Below are 20,564 nucleotides of genomic sequence, written 5' to 3' on the forward strand. Positions count from 1 at the left end.
TTGCTTAATACTTACAATTCTGGTGGCTTTTAGTCATACTTTCTGAATCCAAGGCATGGTAAAATTCATAGGCCGAGCGCCCGAGCAGCTCCTCTGGATGGTATCCAACCAATTCTGTAATTCTTCAGAGAGAAAATATTAAAATATAATGTTTAGTATGCCGGTTAGGAGAAATTTTGGCAGAAAAATGCAAGTTCTCGACCAACCTCCATAAAGGACCACTGCTCCTATGTGTAATGGCTATGAACTAACCACTGAGATAAATCCAACAACCATTACCCAACATGGAAAGGTACCCCTACAGAGCACCCTACTTGGCTATGGTCCATAAGTACCATAGAAGAGACTTGACAGTCCCACATGTGTTCTATCTGAAGCAACTGGGCACTTATTCCCCATTCTATGGATCAAGGATGCAAGTTGTGAGTAGGGATCACCATTAAGTCTAAATCTTAAAGCAGTTTTCCACTTTTGACAACTACTTTTTGTCGGGATGGTCTCAGATGATAAGCCGATCATAACACGTCAAGCTTCAGAGGTCATGAGTGCCAAACAGTCAGAAAATTAGGAATTATTCAGTTCCCGTTGAGATACAATGGGCATCATTTAGATGAAATAATAGTCTAAAATTCCACCGTCATCATAGGAAAGGACTCTCTAATGCAGCGAAACTATTCATCTCACTTATCGGAAGATCTTAAGGGGCCTGGATGTTTCTAGATTTATGGAGATTGGTCTGGAAAAGGCAGATATTGTTTGTTGCCCCCTAAACCCCTTTTCTTGACTCCTATTGGCCGGCCAGAATTGTGTACAGTGAACTACTGACCTCGTTCTCAGCTAAATATTTAATAACCAGCTAATCTGGTAAAATAACAAACATATTATGTTAGGGCAAATCCAATGTTCACATGGTGCCAAGCCACCAGATATGTTGAAACACATAGAGGCTTAGAAGCCATGTCAATTAAAAATCTCATTAAAATATCTTTTCCACATGATGCCGCCCCGCAGTAAGATGAACCCCCAGCGAGGACAAACACAACACAGATGGCTCCTGTTTGGATACAAGTGGGCACAGTATATTTTATTGTCCTATTTTCTGATATTTGGTCATAAGATGGTTTTCTTCTAGAGATTTCTCACAAGAGATTTTGATGATCACTGTGTCTTGGATGGGATCCCTGAAAAATAACCCTGTTAAAAAGGATAATGTGCAAGGAAATCAGCAGTAACCTGCCGAGGCACCAAGTTTTTCTGCAGCACCTCCACAGGAGAAATTTGGTATTACATTTCATCTATGAGTCCACAACAGGGAGATCTTCTTTGTATCTACTCTTCAATCTACTCTTTCCACTCCGCTAAGATTAGTGGGGGTTTATACAATGGATCTTCCAAAATATTTTGGAACATAGTCATACTTTCTCTCTGACCCACTCTTAATACCATGACACTAAAGAACCCTGATATGTTTATGGGAGCACCGGGTAACAAATATGTACCGGTATTGCTTTTCCTCCATGTGTTCTTCTACCCTGTCCGTCCCCTCTATTTTAAACGACAGCTCTTCTGGTTCAGGGGGCCAGTAATCAGCCAAGACCCCCTACAAAAGTAGATACTGGGCGTGTAGCGAAAAGCGTAAAATAAGCTGATGTACACATATGGTTAATATACTTTGAGAAGAATAGGATCATCATGCTGAGGCTCAATATCCACCTGTCATGGAATTGCAATATCAGTGATTTCATTGTAGGAACCTCTTTAAGGGGTTATCTGAAGCCCACAGGTATAAGGAACTACAATCCAACACCAAATCTAAGGCCTTCTTTGGTGTGCAACCAATTCTCTTTGTAAGTAGAGTTGGTCTTCACCAACGCTATGGCTCAATTTGTCTCAAGTAAGTGCAGCCTCCCGGCATTGAACAAGACATTGTACTCAAGGCTAGAAGGTGAAGAGTCTATGTCTGGAAGACCAGGACTCTCATGGAAGTTACCCTGGGGCCTAGGGCAAGAAAAAAATACTCAGCTCTTGATCCTGCATCACTCCGGGTATGTGCAGTTTTGGTACTGGCCCCGGCATGAAGTTATAGGGATTGGATCGTTACAGGATCAGCTTCACCCAATGATGGCCTCCTCGGACCCAGGGACAACACAGAAAGTCACTGAGAAGGCCAGATATTGGTTGAAGCGACCCAATAACTGATGTAGCAGAGTGACGCGGGGGAGCAGGTGCCAGGAAGAATAAGTATGTGCTCTATATTTCTTATCCTGGACCCCTTGGGGTTTTAACCTACGGGATTACAGAAGAGAAACCATCTTCACTCCACCAAACTGCCAATGAGTTATTTACATGGGACAGCTCTTTAACCTCCTTGCAAGAACAGTAAAGATTCTTACAAGAAACTAGACCAGAGGTGAAAGCAGATTATCAAGTAATTATCACACATCGACCAAAAGGCTCAATAAGGGAGAACGTAAAGATCCATTGTAAATACATTACCGATAGTAACAAAGCTCAGGTTAATGATACTGAAACCTGTAAGACTTACAGATAAGACAAGACACTTTATAATCTGTCCAATACAATAATTACCTACTCACACAATGTAATTATGAGTCTTAGCCATCCGCAGCATAGCCAAGGTCTCATTATACAGGAGCTGGATGAGGTTTTACAAATAAACAGCTCTCCGCCTTGGTTCTGAAAATGAATTTCTGCAACAGTCCATAAATCTGGAGCAGGACTTAAGTATGTTAAGTGTTGTATATATAAGACATTCCAGTACAACTCTTACAGTTCTCACAGTACAATGGCAGCAGTGCGCAAACATGTGATACTACACCAACGTAGATAGTACGGAGCGAAGTATACAAAGCACAGCCACAATCATACAACAAAGAGGTAGAAGATGGAGAAGTCTAATTATTACATAACCACTGTCCCCATAGTCATCGCCAAATTCAATGAAGATATCGAGACATAAAATGTCCCCTTGTGACTCAGAGCTTAAGTTGAATTCCGGAATTTTGAGTTGATTCGAAGATTTAGTACAAATCCGACAACAAATCAAATGACTGTTTGCTGATGTGCTTCAGATGAACCAATGTTTCTCCAATTTTATTGGAAATTGGTACATAACCCCCTCTATGCCACTGAAGCATTGCTTTTTAAAAATAAAAATCTTGTTTAGTTAATTTTCTACAAGTTTTTTTCATTAGGTTTGGGGTTAACCCTAACGCTTACCCTAACCTTAACCTTGATGCAAAAAAAATTTGTAGAAAACAAAGGAAACAAGATCAGCGTTTTAAAGGAAAGATCTCCAAATCCCCTTCACAATCACATAGATGCCAACATTTAAATTGACAAATTTTAGGTATCCAAGGCCTCCTTCTGAGACCACTCCAAAATTGGGTGGGACCTATGATTTGCAAATCCCCGGCCATTTCAAGAGAAGTCTACATGCTCTATTTACTAGAATTGTTTCTTAAAGGAAACCTACCATGAGGATTCTACCATCAGAAGTAGATGTGATGGTAGATTCCTCCTGCCTGCCTCTGCCCTAATCTGTAATGTAATAATCCTGGAACCTATTCTAATTTATTAAAATTTTTATTTTAGTAAGATGTAAATTAACTGCAGAGGCTACTGGGGCGTGTACTAGCCCGGCCGGGCACTGAGAGTTGAGGCTACTCCACGCCCCAGTTGTCTCTGCAGGTAATTTACATATTATTAAAATTAAGTTTTTAACAAGTTAGGCTCCAGAATTAATAAATTACAGATTAGGGCAGACGCAGACAGGAGGCATCTACCATCAGACCTACTTCCATTACTTATAGTAGGTTTCCTTTAAATTCTGGACAGCTTTTATAATGCTCCCATTCAACAGATTAGGGCCCTGAAAATGAAGGACGTCTCACGTAGAGCTCTTCTTGGAACAGGGGAACTAGAGTGATAATGGATGCCAACCCATATCTGCCCCATGTGGGCATCCTCAGTTCAACGCTATAGTTAAGCGGGGAACAATGTTGCCACTTGCAATGTAGTCGTGGTATGTTATGGGTGGAGGCCCAAATCTGCCTCAATTGATAGTACACCTAATGTATGGTGGAAATGGAAATCCTCAATGGGTTTAATGTAGGTTTAAGAAAGTACAATGTCACCAAAGACATGATAGACCACGCCTCCTCACATCGACCAATAACTCAACATTAGGAAACGTACAAAGTTTTATAAAGTTGGGTGATAACTCAACGCTCAGCGCGGTCATGGTGGTCATAGTGGTTGTCAAAAACATGAAACACAAAGTGAAAGTAGACTGAAAGGTAAGTTGTAGTATGAGGCGGGCGCTGAGATCACCACATCAGGTTCATAGGTCGTATTTGCTCATAGGTCGTACAAGCAGAGAACATCAGTGTGAGAAAAGTAAGCGTGTTACCCAATAAGTCATAAACCCGGGACTGATCCGTCTCTTTATTGATGGCTATAATCTTCTGTCTAGAGGCCTCGTTACCCATGCGATATCTTTATAGGGTAATTATGGTAATAAAGAATAGTGGTTGACTTTCCCTGACACTGTGCATTGTGGGTAGATTATGGAAAAGCATTACAAGTGTCATTTGATCAATGTGTGAGGAAGTTCATATCATTTTAGAATCTCGGTTTCTCTCACTAATGTCGTATGATTGAAATAAATGACCTTAGTGGGAAGATATTCAGGTCTTTTTTTTACTAGCAATAGCGCCATTCGTTTTTAGTGGTGGTTTCTGGTATTTCATCTTATTTTTATTCCCCAAAGAGCAGGAAAACACATAATTGTGGTCGCGACTTCTGAATCCAAATAATGTAGACACTTCATAGTCTTTCCCTGCACCCTAACCACATCACTTTGAAAAGAGGAATACCCCTTTAAGATTAGGTGAACAAATCCCATTACTAATTTACAAGGGCATATGGGACCATGGGGGAAATACAAGGGTAGTGGACGCTCATAGCAGTAAGTGGTCACGGTGATGTGGACTAGTGGACCAAGTTTTGCTATGAGGGCCCTATGTTAACTTGTCCTGGCAGGGGTAAACCTAAACTATCTGCTGCCTGAGGCGAGCTATACAACGATGGCCCCTCAGCCCCATCTGGTAGTAATATATAAGGTTATATTTTTAGCAAGTGTGTTTACCATGTAGTGTCTCACACTCATGCAGACATCGGATGTGAAGAGATACTATTTTCAAGAGTCATATCCTGCTTTGTAGTAGGTGACTGCGCCCCTGATGCTCCCCCCTATTTTTCTGCCAGTGATGCTGCTTGAGGCAAGAGGCTCAACTCGCCTTATGGCTGGTGAATCCCTGTCCCCTGGCCAAAGGATCTCATCATTAATCACTATGGTGGAGGCTTCCATGATAGCCTCACCTGTCATCGCAGTAGGTGAACTTCATGTCCATGCTGTGACGGCTCAGGAATGTCTTGCTATCCAGCGGGATGTCGATGTTGGACGGGTGCTGGATAGGTTGGCACATCATCACCAGGCAGTTGTGCATAGGATCCTTGTAGCCGCACAGAGCATGGGGGTTGTAGGAGCTGTACGTCTTGACATGACCAGTGCAATGCAGAACCTGGAAGATGTGAAGAGACTAATGAGATTCCTACAAGATCTCCCGAACCTTCCCAGTCTTTGACTTATTCCTAGAATCACCTTCCATGTTGCAGATTTCAGGTTGACGGTTCTGCCTCTGTTGGTAACGGTACATTTCATCCTCATGAAGAAATCCCGCTCTGTGTTGGCCTCCTTGTTCTTCTTTCCCATGCCGGCACCTTAATAGAAAGAGACAAAGGGACTTGCTTTATGACTATTCTTAAAGGGGAACCTGTAACATCAGAAATGCCATCTATTCTGCAGGAAGCATCCGAGAGCCGGATGAGCTGAGCAGACTGATACTATAGGGTGTTTTGAGAATAGAGATTAAATATTTGAACGTAGGTGTCCAGTGGGTGGAGCTACTGAGTAACTGACCGCCCACTGGACTCTATACTGGACTCTAAATATTCATACTGATAGTTATCTGGTTATTTTCCTATGAGGGGTTGGAGGAGTGAGTTGTGTGAGCACATGACTGTGTGGAAGAATGACCATAAAATATAGGTACAAGGTTAAAGGAAACCTACTATCAAAATCTATCATGATAAACAGGGACACTTACTAAAAGATCCGGACACCGTGACTGTGGTAATCTTCTTATATTTGTTACCCATGGCCTCCTTCCTTATAAAAATAAATTTGTAAAAGAAATATGCTAATGAGTCAAGTGCTCTAGGAAGGGGCTTTACCAGAGCTCCCCCATTAGACTGTACAGGATCAATTCTCCCCTTCCACTGTGTAATAACACCCCCTGCTGCTATGAGATTACAGCTAGCAGAGGAAGGGGGAAGTGCTAAGTAGAAGCAGGGGGAGAGTGAGATTTGCTCCTGCATAGTGTAGCAGCCTGTGAAGCTAAAGCATGGAGGGGCTCTGGTAATACCCCCATAGCACTTCTGATTCATTAGCATCATTTTTAAAGTTTATATTAGAAGGAAGGAGACCATGGATAACAAATTCAAGAAGATTACCACAGTCACGGTGCCTGGATATATTAGTACAGCCACATTCACATGACCGTATGGGGGCTGTGACTTGTTGGCACAATTTGCGACCAGATCACGGCCCTCATTGAGGTCCATTGTCACGTTGTGGTGAGCACATGGTGTCTCACTGTACCGCGATCGAGCTGGGGGGCTGCTCATGTTTCAATGGAGAGGGGAGGGGTGAGGAGCGCTTACTCCCCCTCCCTTCTACACCTGGCCCTGTGCTCACCGGGGATCCGGTCCGTGTGAATGTGGCTTATCATATTCGCTTCTGATGGTAGATTTCTTGTAAATCCATTTAGAAAAAAAAATCCACTCGGATGAAGTAAACTAGAAAATGATTTCACTGAAGATGTTCATGGTGCACGCAGAGCAAACAAATAATGCAAATTTTTTTACTACCAAATGGCTTAAACTGAAGGATGACATCAGAAGGAAGTCTATGGCTAGGGAAAAGGTAACCCGGCAAACACAGCAGACAATGGGCAACCGAGACTAAAAACAATCTACTGCCCTAACACTTACTGATGGGTAAAAACAAGATCACCTCTGCTTTTTTTCTCATAGAAACAGATATTTTTGGCTTCTGCATCCAAAAAAAACCCCACACTCTTAATTTCCGTGTTAACGCTCAGTCCATTTCTCAGTTTTTATTGCCAATGCCTTCTACAAGCTATAACTTTTTTATATTTTTCTGTCACTGAATTTGTATGGGGTCTTGTTTTTTTAAGGGACGAAATGTAGTTTTTAATAGCACAAGTTTGGGTTTCATATTTCCTACTGGTGAAGTTTTATCAACCTTAGGCTACATTCACACGATGTATACCCGCCGTCCCGTAGTACGGCGGGCATACATTGGCGCTGCGGAGAGGAGCAGGGGATGAGCGCTGCTCACCCCCACCTGTCTCCATAGGAAGATACAGCGCACGGCACCGTATCACGGGAAAAGATAGGACATGTCCTATCTTTTCCCGGGCTATGGAGCGGTACGGTGCCGCACGTGTGCTGCACCTTACCGCTCCCATACAGGGCCGTGAGCCCATAGAAGTGTATGGGGGACTTATATAATGGCCGTATATACGTTGGCCATATATACGTCCCCCATACATGTGTATGAATGTAGCCTTAATTTTTTAACCCTTTTTGCAGTATTATGTAGGATTGGAATATAGGCGTTTTGGGTGGTTGCCCGGGGCCCAAGCCTTCTAGGGGCCCCATGGCCAACCGAATTTGATACTGTGAAGGATCTTTACCCATGAAATCCTTCTACATCTGTTTCTGCTCTCAATACACATGTACACAAGACTTATTTCAGGACCTTTAAAGGTCCTCCAAAGGTCCTGAAACACAGGATGGAAGCAGACAGAAGGGGCACATCCTGTATTCCCCAAAGAGCTGTAGTCTGTTACCACAAATAGGCTTGTATAGGAGCTATAGACCAAGGAGTACCGAAAACCTTTAACACCGTCTTTCCTTGTCTTGGAGACAGTTGGGTATTGGAAAAATATTTGTATTGTGCACAATACAATGAACATGCAAAAATGCAAGAAAACTAAAAAATCAAGTTGAGATTTGATGTCCTACCACACTTGAGACTTAAATTCTCTCTGATTTCATCATGATCACATGGATGGGTGAAGTCAAAGATGCTGTGTCCTGTGAGTTCAACCTAAAACAAAAAAACGGGGACATCATTAGATTAGGTTAGAATACAAAACACTTCTTTGTGTTGGATCGATGACTTCAAACGGTTGAACTAGTCACATGTCCATCAAATTCGAGCACTCTCAATCAATTATACACGACTTATCGTTAGAATTATTATAACACTTGATGCCGTCTGTTACCGGATAAGCATCTCACCCTTTTTTGAAACACTTTTCATCTTCTTAGGGTGGAATATTCTACAACTTGACTTCCCTAACTGCAAAGATTCCTTTCCTATAGCATATCCTCCAGTAGGGAATCTGGCAAATATCTATTTTATTTCATACAAATAAGGCAGCACGGTGGCTCAGTGGGTAGCACTTCTGCCTTGCAGTGCTGGGGTCCTGGGTTCAAATCCAACCCAGGTCAACATCTGCAAAGAGTTTGTATGTTCTCTCCATGTTTGCGTGGGTTTCCTCCGGGTACTCCGGTTTCCTCCCACACTCCAAAACATACTAGTAGGTTATTTAGATTGTGAGCCCCATGGGGACAGTGACCAATTTGACATGCTTTGTGCAGCGCTGCGTAATCTGTAGGCGCTATATAAATGAAGAATTATTATTATTATACAAAAAAAGAAAACCAAGTCCGCACAGTGGAGAGAAACCTCAATAGAGGGGGTGCAGAGCCTCCATGGATCCTGGCAAAATCCTTCAGCGGTAAAGTTAAAAAAAAGTGTAGGCAGCACTCCAAAAATCCGAAATTCCAAAGGGTGAAGTTTATTGAAACAGTGGAGACGTTTCGGTGTGAACTACCTTCATCACATTTTATGGCCCAGAAGTTGATTAATAAGGAATTTACCAATAGGCGGTGCCAAAGCTCTCCTGCCTCCAGGGGAGAGCTAATTTGCATATTATTTCCCCATAATTCTATTCACTGGATCTCCTCCATAAAGATCTAAGGTCTGCAGATTGTGCACCACAGACATCTCACCTGCGTTAGACCCATGTACTTGTTGATGTTTTCAGACAGGAAGATCATGTCACCATCTTGAGTCACCACCGCAACAAATCCCTCCAGAGCTTTAAGATACAGATTATCTATCTGGTTTTCAGAGTCTGTGTCAAGGTCGGCTTCTGCGCATACTGTAATACAAGCAAAACACAAATAGTAACGATAAGAGGAGGTTTACATAGAATACGAGTCGCTTTTTACACAATTTACATCATAAGGTCAACACAAAAAGTGTGGACAACAAGACAAACATAAAGTTTCCCCAAGGATAATAAATGTAAAAGTGTATAAAGTATATAGAAAATCTGATGCTAAAAAATTATAATTTTATAAAGTGGCTCTTAAATGTGATTTAGCATCTTATACATTTGTTACATATCTACAATATAATCCTAATCCCCAACTATGGGCCTCCAAAGATAAGAACGGGAGTTCTCATCCACCTACCACCAGGCACACTGACATACTGGTGCGTGCCCCCCTGTCAGGTTCTGCTCCTTTTGAGCTTCTTAGGACCTTGTTTTTATAAATTTTTTTTAAATTATGAAAATAAGCCTGAGGGGCTCCGGACTCCAGAGGTGTCAATGGAGCCTTGTGCCCCTCAGGCTCATTTGCATAATTTTAAAATCCTTTATAAAAAACAAAACAGGGCATTAGAAGCTAAAAGAAGAGCAGTGCCTGCCAGAGGGGGCACAAAGATGCTGTGTAATGGAGGTTACAGGACCCCTTTTTTTGTGAGACAGGACATTAGTCTTAGACATTTTTGGTAGTTTGATATGAGGTTGTTCCATTGCAACCAATTACAAGTAACCTAGATGTTGAAGAGTTATCCAGCTCTTACATATGACGACCTAGCCTTAGGGTGCATTCACTCGTTTAGCTATTCTAATGCAGTTTTTGGTGTCCAAACCAGGAGTGGAATGAAAAAAAGAGGAGGAGCTTCTCTCAAAGATATGTTCTCACCAATTATGATCCACACCTGTTTTTGGCTTCAAAAACTGCATCTGAAAAACTGAATGTGTGAACGCGCCCTTAGGTTGGTCATATAGGTAGGTGTCATATCAGCTGAGTCTTCTAAAGCAGATCAATCCCATTTACATGGAAGGAACCGATGCGTGGATGATCATTTGACTGATGGATGAGTTTCGTTACTAAGAAGATGCGAAAGACTGTCCCTTAAACCAGCAGCCCCTTCAATTATCTGATCAATGTAGCGCCAAATATCGATATCGGTGATCTAATGACTAATGATCAAAACTTTAGACTACCCTACCAGTCAAACATTATTTTTTTACTTACAAAGATATTGGGATAGGTCTGTCAAGTAGTGTCAGCCATTTTTTGAAGAACAGGAAGTGCAGCCATTTCTACATCCAGCCATTTCCTGTTTTTACTTTCTCTTATGCTACAAATTTATCATTTTATAAAGTGGGTCTTGAATATGTTAAAGCAACTTATACATTTGGGATATATCCACAGGACATTTGAGAATCCCCAACTATGGCTCTCCAAAGATTAGAGAGAGCAGGAGTCTTCAACCCTTCTTCTACCCGGTTAATTCAATTTTGCACATTTGGAATGAAGAAGATGTTGTGTAATAGAGGTCAATGGACGCCACCTCTAACATTTATAAAAGCTTCAATTATCTGATCAATGTAGAGTCAAATGTCGTTAATTGACCAATCCTATCAAAAATGTAGACTACTATAGTCAAATATTATTTTTTACTTACAGAGATATTGAAGGAGATTTATCAGAAGTGTCTGAGGTAAAACTGTTCTAGTTGACCCTGGAAACCAATCAGAGCTCAGCTTTCATTTCATAAACAGCTGTGGGAAAATTAAAGCTGAGCTCTGATTGGTTTCCATGAGCAATCAGAACAGTTCTGCTCTCAGATACTTCTGATAAATCTCCCCCATTGGCTTTGTTCTGTTTGCACAACAGGAAGTGCAGCCATTTCCACATTCAGCCACTTCCTGTTGTCACTTTTTCTAATAACTAATAACCTATATGCAGATAGGTGTCACATTTTTGTGGAAAGTATAGCTTCCTGGTAGGGAGTGCAGAATTGGCTTCCAAGTATCTGGACTTGAATATTTACTTAAAAGCGTTATTCTGATGTCATAGAGCGTAAACCCCTGAAAAGATTGTATGGAAGCAGTTTACTAAATGCACATGGCTTTGGTCTCTTGAACTGCATGCTGGGAGATTTTTAAGTCTTGGTTATGAATGTGACCTTTTCCACTCCCAGGGGATTATTATTAATTGCTCTTACAAAACTTCAAGGACGTTTACTGTTTCCAGAAGAAAATGACAGTGCTGCTCAGCGGAGGTCAACACCATGACCTGGAATGGAGCGCTCTGCATCCTGCTTCCCATAGCACATTGAGTTATATAGTGTGAGCTACAAACAGGAACATAATACAGGCTAAGGATGAAATCCTCAGAGCACCCAAAAATGATAACAAATTTTCCATGTTCCCACCTTAAAGGATAGTAACTTCAACATCAAGTAAAAATCACTATGCAGACTTTTGCGTCTCCATAGTAACTGACAACAATCAAAACCCTGTGTAGTCAGATCCTGCCTTTATCTATCCCCTACTTCTTGGTAACATACTTATTTAAGTTACTAATAATTTGAATGAATAGAAACGAAAAAATGTACTATACAAAAAGGGCGACTATATAAAATTATGGTAAAAATTGGTGGAATTTAAGCTTTAGTAGTTCCTACATGGTGTGTGGTACTGTCGTAGCTCCTTTGCACCATTTTTTTGGGGTTATGTTTGACTCATAGTTATCCTTTACAAGCCGTATTTAATCACTTGGTTATACAACCTGCATATCATAAAAAAAAACCTATAAAAACAAACTTACCCATAAACCTCTGCACGGTGCTACACCTTCTCTATCACAAAAACAATGCACAATAATTTTTTAAATGAACTAAAATTCAAAAAGTTCTATAATCTGAATTTCGCAATTTATGGAATCTTATCTCGTGCTGCACCAGTTCTCTGGAAAGCGCTACCCCAGACAATCGGATTCGATGGCAAAATGCACAACTTAAAAAAAAATGGGGCACATTTACCTACCAGTCGCTGGCGAATTCCCCAATCCGGAATGTCCGACTGGAATGAACTGTGCCGCGATTCACTAAGATCGAGCGTCCAATTTCCTGCATGTGTCGCTTCCCCGCTCAGGTCCGTCGGAGTTCACCTTCTTCTTCCTGGTGTATGTAAGTCCATTGTATGCGACACACTTTTAAAGTTAAATCCTGCGCTTAGTCCGAATCCGTCTGATTGTACGACGGCCCGCCCCCCGATTTCTGAAAGCAGGCGCCAATGCGATGCAAAATCCGACCGCGTGCGACACAATCCCCTTCTAAGAAGCTGTCACAGCGGCGCAAATTCGGAAAATATCCAAAATCCGACAAAAGTGCGTTCAGGTCATTTACTAAGGGCCTGATTCGCGTTTTCCCGACGTGTTACCCGAATATTTCCGATTTACGCCGATTTTCCATGAATTTTGCCGCACGCGATCGGATTGTGGCACATCGGCGCCGGCGTGCACGCAACGGAAATCGGGGGCATGGCCGAATGATAACCCGACGGATTTTGAGAAACCGCCGCATTTAAAAAAAAAAAAAAAGGGTCTCGGGACACGCGCTTACCTTCACCAAGTATAGGATGGTGCACTCCGGTGGACCTCGGGGAACTTCAGCGCAGCAACGACATCTGGTGGACGTCATAGGAACTGCCGGAAGACCCGAATCCACCGCAGAGAATGCGCCGCTGGATCGCGAATGGCCGGGTAAGTAAATCTGCCCCAATATCTTTCTACCAGAACTATCTCATGTCATATCACCTCATATCCTGCTCTTTCTACATTAAATTAATTTTACAGAATCCGCACTTATTTTACAGAACTTTACAGAATCCGTACCTACATGCCGCTATACGTGTTCTGTCCTACATTTTATAAAACTCGGCTGTCCCCTTGTAGAGAGGAAGTTCTTTTCCCTTTTGTGTTACTTTGTAGTGTCTGGCTTTGTCTATACATGTACCTCTGTAGTATATGTTGGCGACATATCAATTAAGATTGGCAGATCTGCTTGGCATAGATTGTAGATTGGCAGAGGATATGTGGTCAAAATCCACCAGGTGCAACCACCAGCAAATATTATTTCAACACAGATGAATTCTACGGATTCCTGTTTCTTAGAAGCGGAGTTTACTACACGCAGTTCTCTATGTAATCGTCGTGTGTGGCAATTGTTCAGGGGTTACGTATTATTTGGTGTGAAGATATTGATCTTGCCATAATATCAGCAGATTGATAATTAGATTGTTGTATCAACAATGACTATATTTCTACGAAGCACGCTCCAAATGATAGCGCCGTAACCCCCGATAGTAATTGAGAGTCTCTTCTATGCAACACTTAGACTTAAATGCCTCTCGAGCTAAAAATACACCCGGCAAACCGAGATTTCATTAATCTTCAGTGTCAGGATGAGCGCTGCACTCGGCTCTGCCAGAGATCCATACATGTGCAATGAGTTTATTTAAAGGGGAAGGGATATCAATTTTTATAATTTTTACATATACATTTTTAGCCATTATCTTGAAATGTCTTGGAGACAACCTATATGTACTCTATATAGACGCTATATAGACGCTATATATATATGTCCAGTAGTGTCTACAGGAATCTCGAAAAAGGTCTATAGGGTAGACGTTTGTCAATGCACAACTTAATATAATAGGTTGAATCCAAGAAAAATCCTAGGAACAGGAAATACAGGACGGTCCCCTTAAAGGAACACTCCTGGCAATCATGTTACTTTGTCTTAGGCCTACTGTAAGGCCTAAGAGGTGAGACAGGACACCAAAGATTTACTCCACTCTCTATTCACGCTCCACTCCCTCAGTCCGTAATCTTTTAATCGTGTGTTCCTTTAAAGGGGTATTCACATCTGGGCATTCACATTTCATTTAATTAATCTACCATATATATATTTCTTCAACTGGATGGTATTCAAAGAAATCTTCCTGTGTGAAGATAATTTCCCATAAATAATAAATTATGTCCCTTAAAAACAAGATAGCTGTTCTTGGATACGACCACTATAAACTCTGGAAGCGGTAGTCAGACATGCACTATTGTGGCCGGACCGTTCACCTGGATTTAGTGATCATTATCATATGACGGCTGTGGGGCTTGCAGTACTTCCTGGCCATTTCATATGGGATAACTATTTATTTAGAAATCACTGCAGCAAAGGTGGTCATATCCAAGGTCAAAATATAGTTCCTAAAGGACTAATGGCTACTTTTAAGGAAATTAATTTCACACAGTTACATTTTTTTAATAACATCCAATTAAAGAAATATACATATACATATATATATATATATTTGGCAGATGAATTAAATTAAAAGTCAATGGTCAGGCGAGAATACCCCTTTAACTACCATGTTTCATTTGTAGTACTATTGTCTTCAAATAGGGTACCCCCCTTCCTAGCACCAGGGCCCAGATGCAATTTCTACCTTTGCACCCACTATAGTTATACACCTACTGTATATACTTCATTGTATTGTTTAGTATTATTCAACAAATACAAACTACTACTGTGGACTGCAAATATAGTGCACAAATAATAGCGCCATCTAGTACCTAAAGTGATTTTACAGCATAAATTTAGAAGGATTTTTTTTTAATTTACGACCTATACTTGGTAGGTAGAGGTCTGACCCTAAAAAACTCCAGTACTCGGCTGTTTAAAAGGTCCCCAATGCTTAAACAAGCTATGTGGTCTCTTCACAGTCTACACAGTGCTGCCATACATTGTATAATGGCTGAGCTCGGTGTTGCCATTCACTTGATCGGACTTTTCCATGAATATTATAAACTCCCAGGGAGCCAGGGTAGGGGTAAAGAAAAAAAAGGGAATACCTACTTAATTTGTTTCGGTTCCCGTTCCCACATCACTTCCGTACTTACTTGCTGGATGTTCCAAGTGAGTTGTTAGAGGACCTGCTTGATCCAATGAGTGGTCTCCTCGGACCACATGATATCACTAACACTTTCTGTCTTTGTATTCTGGTCCAAGGAGGCCACTCTATGAATGAAGTGGGTTCTGTGACCCCTGAAGTTCTGGTCAGGCACAGAATCTCTAACTGGAAGTACCAGAGCGATGTGGGGATCGGGAGTCGGAGCAGGGTAAGGCCTCATGCAGACGGCCATATATTTTGACCGTGAGCTGGCCGCACAAATTCTTCTCAGTTCACGGCCAACATAGACTTAAATTCTACATGGTCACAATGTGGTAAGCAAATGATAGGACAGGGCCTATAGCTGCCCAAATTTTCCCAAATTTTCAGCCGCTCAACTCCCTATGGAGAGGGTCAAGGTGAGCCACAAACCGGGCCCAGTTTTGTTTCAGTTCATTCCCTTGGGAGTTTTCCATATTCATGAACAAACCCTTTAAGGCTACATGAACAACTAAAGAGAAGGGAAGTTAGGACCCTAAATTGTGAGATTTTTATGGCTATTGACCATGCTCGGGGCTTAAAAAGTTCAAAAAGAACAAGATATCCTTAGTTTTAGTCTAAATCTAGGCTGGAAGTGAATCACAAGAGCCATCAATGTACAGTATCTTCCAGTGACCTATATTCTTAGATGTCCCTGATAACAAACACTTCTCATATGACGCTTGTCATGTGTCCTAGATGGACAATCAGTCTTGTATGACCCAAAAATTACTTTACCAAATCGATAACCAATTATGTAACACACTTTCCATGTGTTATATAGAAATATCCATAGATATTCAGTCCCTACAGATTAAAGCCATTTTGAGGATTACTAAATAAGGATGTCCTCATTTTCTAGGAACAGCGCCACATCTCCCCCAGTGACTGTGTCTGGTATTACAGCTTATAGAAGGGAAAGCAGCTGCCAGACATCTCTACGCCGCTTATCCTTCACGGCATAAAAAAGTATCTGTTATAATATAACCTAAGGGCTCTCCGAATACACAATATACGTATATAATGTTGACATGAACCCTTTTTACAGAAGTTTCTCTGGTAAATTTTACGCCATCACCAGTGTAGAATGAGGAACAGAAGATTTATTGCATAATTCCCAATTCTGCTCTCGTCTTGTTAAAAGTTTAGGAGTTTACTAGATGACAGTATTATGGAGCCATGCTGTCTGACGCACTGTAGTCAGGGACTGTCTATAATGTGCTTTATAGGCGGCTTTTATCTACCCGATCCCTGGCACCATTTACATAGGAAAGTGAATGGGGCAAATGGTTGGGAAGGAGCTGAGGACTAATACTGATAGTACCATAATCCTTGGAAGTTACTAAAAAATGCTTCTTTTCAAATGACCATCAGACAAGTTCCTGCAGAAGAACACGACCATTTTATCTCCTCCTACGGTCAAACTGTCCATATAAATCACTTCTGTAAATGCCTAAATATATCTTTATAGCACTCAGAGTCTTGATTTTCTGATATACCGTTCCAAATCCCTTACACAGACAGCTAAATGATCAAATTTTACTTTCTGTCAGCTATCACTAGGGGGCGCTTATGAGCATTTTGCATACTGCTGCCACATAGATCTCAATAACACCATGGAGCTTGCTATATACTGTATCTGGTGTTTGCAGGATAACAGACGGGAGGAGGACACAGGATGGGTTAGTATAGAGTTGAAATTTCATGCAGTTAGAGAGTGTGATAGGCTCTGCCTAAAGACATAGGTTTGAAGTCTTGGAGCGGATGCATGCGCATATCCTGAGTGTGTAGCCGCATCATCCCTAGCGCCTCCGTACGTCACATACTACACCACGGATTGATGAAGGCCTAAAGGCCCAAAACATTACGGTGATATTATTATTATGCTCATCTGCACTATGGGGGAGATTTATCATAAGTCTCTTAGAGCACAACGGTTCTAGTAGCCCATGGCAACCAATCATAGCACAGGTTTCATTTCCCCACAGCTGTTTATAAAATGTAAGCTGAGCTCTGATTGGCTTCCATGGGCAACTAGAACAGTTAGCCCTCAGAAACCTGATGATAAATCTCCCCCATATCTGCATTGTAGACACGTATTAGTGCATAAGCCAATCAAGAAAAGTTCGGCCTTCAGGACTAAATCTCGTTGACAAAAAAATGTTCCTCATCATCAGGGGTTTTACTCTCCATTCAACATATCCTGCATTAACCCCTAGATTTGCAGTAATCTGCCCCATGTGCATAGACCGCTCGGACTCGGGAAATAGCTTTTCGGCTCTCTGCCTAATACCCAAATGTTTCGTTGTCTTTGATTTGAACCACACTTTGGTCTTATCTGACAGCAAGTCCCTGGGAAGCATCAGAGATAAATAGCTGGCGGCTATCTCTGATCTAAATAGCGGCTTCTAATCTGAATCCATTATATTTACTAAACAAACCCAATTAATCTTCAGCGAAGCCGCGACTTGGAAAAGTCTGGGACAGATGATGAACCACAAAGAACATATCAGGATAATACTTTGAGAAAATAGTCATTTTACATGGTTCGTAGGCAAAGTGACTAACCACATTCACGTAGGCAGATCTTGGCTCTTGTTTCTGCTTATTTAAGAAGTTTGTTGCAAATCGGTGCAAAAAAAATCGAAATAAATGAATATTCTTAGCAGAAACCTAGAGCAGCTTTAAAGGGATCGTCTCTTCGGTCATAACCCCTTTAATAAAACGAGTTCATTGCCTGGGGTCTTGCACCTGACCACTGTGATGATATGGGTGCGTCCACACATTCAGTTTTTCAGATACAGTTTTTTTTAAGCCAAAAGCAGGTGTGGATTGGTTGATACAAATAATTGAAAGGGGCTCCTCCTACTTTTACTCCATTCCTGGTTTGGGCATCAAAAACTGCATCTGAAAAACTGAATGTGTGGTCGCACCCTTAAAGAAGAAGCAATGAGATCCCTTGTAAAGTCTACTGATTCATGGTTGGCTCAAGTCTGCCAGTTTACTGAATGGCGCTCTGTCCTGGCATGCTAGCAAGGGCTCAAAAATGTGAACCGACCCTAGCCCAAAGCAAGAGCCAGTCAGCAGACTACATATAGGGTCCCCACAATCAAAACAATCAAAGGTGAGGACTAGGCTGCGGTTTACTATCAGGAGCCCATAAAAGAAACAATCAGATAAGGAGAGATAAGGCAGCAGACTATTCACAGGCTCCACATTAAAATAAACAGTAAGATAGAAGAGACAGTCAGCAGCAGGCTACTGACAGGGCCCCTATTAAAAAAAAGGAAGATTGAAAAAACCAGACAGCAGACTACTGACAGGGCCCCTATTAAAAAAAAAGAAGATGGAAGAACCAGACAGCAGACTACTGACAGGGTCCGTATTAAAAGAAACAATTATATGGGAAAACTAGATGGCAGGATACTGAGAAGACCCCATAACAGAAGCAGTCAGAAGTAAGGGCAAGGCGAAGACCACTAGCAGGGTCCCCATTAAAAGAAAGAGTAAGACAGTAGAGCCCTGAAGGCAGGTGACTTAAAGGACCCCATAATAGAAGAAGTCAGAGACAAGGGTTATACAGCAGAATACTGAGAGGACCCTACAGCAGAAATAGTCAGAGACAAGGGCTATACAGCAGAATACTGAGAGGACCCTACAGCAGATATAGTCAGAAGTGAGGGTTATACAGCAGAATACTGAGAGGACCCCTCAGCAGATATAGTCAGAAGCGAAGGCTATACAGCAGAATACTGAGAGGACCCCACAGCAGAAATAGTCAGAAGCGAGGGCTATACAGCAGAATACTGAGAGGACCCTACAGCAGAAATAGTCAGAGACAAGGGCTATATAGCAGAATACTGAGAGGACCCTACAGCAGAAATAGTCAGAAGCGCGGGCTATACAGCAGAATACTGAGAGGACCCTACAGCAGAAATAGTCAGAAGCGAGGGCTATACAGCAGAATACTGAGAGGACCCTACAGCAGAAATAGTCAGAGACAAGGGCTATACAGCAGAATACTGAGAGGACCCTACAGCAGATATAGTCAGAAGAGAGGGTTATACAGCAGAATACTGAGAGGACCCTACAGCAGAAATAGTCAGAAGCGAGGGCTATACAGCAGAATACTGAGAGGACCCTACAGCAGAAATAGTCAGAGACAAGGGCTATATAGCAGAATACTGAGAGGACCCTACAGCAGAAATAGTCAGAAGCGAGGGTTATACAGCAGAATACTGAGAGGACCCTACAGCAGAAATAGTCAGAAGAGAGGGTTATATAGCAGAATACTGAGAGGACCCTACAGCAGAAATAGTCAGAAGCGAAGGCTATACAGCAGAATACTGAGAGGACCCTACAGCAGAAATAGTCAGAAGAGAGGGTTATACAGCAGAATACTGAGAGGACCCTACAGCAGAAATAGTCAGAAGAGAGGGTTATACAGCAGAATACTGAGAGGACCCCACAGCAGAAATAGTCAGAAGCAAGGGCTATACAGCAGAATACTGAGAGGACCCTACAGCAGAAATAGTCAGAAGCGAGGGTTATATAGCAGAATACTGAGAGGACCCTACAGCAGAAATAGTCAGAAGCGAGGGTTATACAGCAGAATACTGAGAGAACCCTATAGCAGAAATAGTCAGAAGCGAGGTTTATATAGCAGAATACTGAGAGGACCCTACAGCAGAAAAAGTCAGAAGCAAGGGCTATACAGCAGAATACTGAGAGAACCCTACAGCAGAAATAGTCAGAAGCGAGGGTTATATAGCAGAATACTGAGAGGACCCTACAGAAGAAATAGTCAGAAGCGAGGGTTATATAGCAGAATACTGAGAGGACCCTACAGCAGAAATAGTCAGAAGAGAGGGTTATACAGCAGAATACTGAGAGGACCCTACAGCAGAAATAGTCAGAAGAGAGGGTTATACAGCAGAATACTGAGAGGACCCTACAGCAGAAATAGTCAGAAGAGAGGGTTATACAGCAGAATACTGAGAGGACCCTACAGCAGAAATAGTCAGAAGAGAGGGTTATACAGCAGAATACTGAGAGGACCCCACAGCAGAAATAGTCAGAAGCAAGGGCTATACAGCAGAATACTGAGAGGACCCTACAGCAGAAATAGTCAGAAGCGAGGGTTATATAGCAGAATACTGAGAGGACCCTACAGCAGAAATAGTCAGAAGCAAGGGCTATACAGCAGAATACTGAGAGGACCCTACAGCAGAAATAGTCAGAAGCGAGGGT

General features: G+C 41.9%; 1 protein-coding gene across 2 annotated transcripts in view; it reads right to left on the minus strand.

The window, feature by feature from the left end:
• The window catches only part of EPAS1 (endothelial PAS domain protein 1), a 93,940-nt gene that overhangs the window by 18,127 nt on the left and 55,249 nt on the right, over positions 1–20,564 (minus strand). For both annotated transcript variants that reach the window (XM_072140292.1, XM_072140291.1), the window contains exons 3-7: positions 9,253–9,404; positions 8,197–8,281; positions 5,687–5,805; positions 5,404–5,606; positions 16–122 (exon numbers count right to left, since the gene is read on the minus strand). In XM_072140292.1, coding sequence (XP_071996393.1) covers positions 16–122; positions 5,404–5,606; positions 5,687–5,805; positions 8,197–8,281; positions 9,253–9,404 — 666 coding nt within the window. The remainder of the gene's footprint in view (positions 1–15; positions 123–5,403; positions 5,607–5,686; positions 5,806–8,196; positions 8,282–9,252; positions 9,405–20,564) is intronic.

Source organism: Engystomops pustulosus, chromosome 3 (genome assembly GCF_040894005.1).
Source record: "Engystomops pustulosus chromosome 3, aEngPut4.maternal, whole genome shotgun sequence".
Taxonomy (NCBI): Eukaryota; Metazoa; Chordata; class Amphibia; order Anura; family Leptodactylidae; genus Engystomops; species Engystomops pustulosus.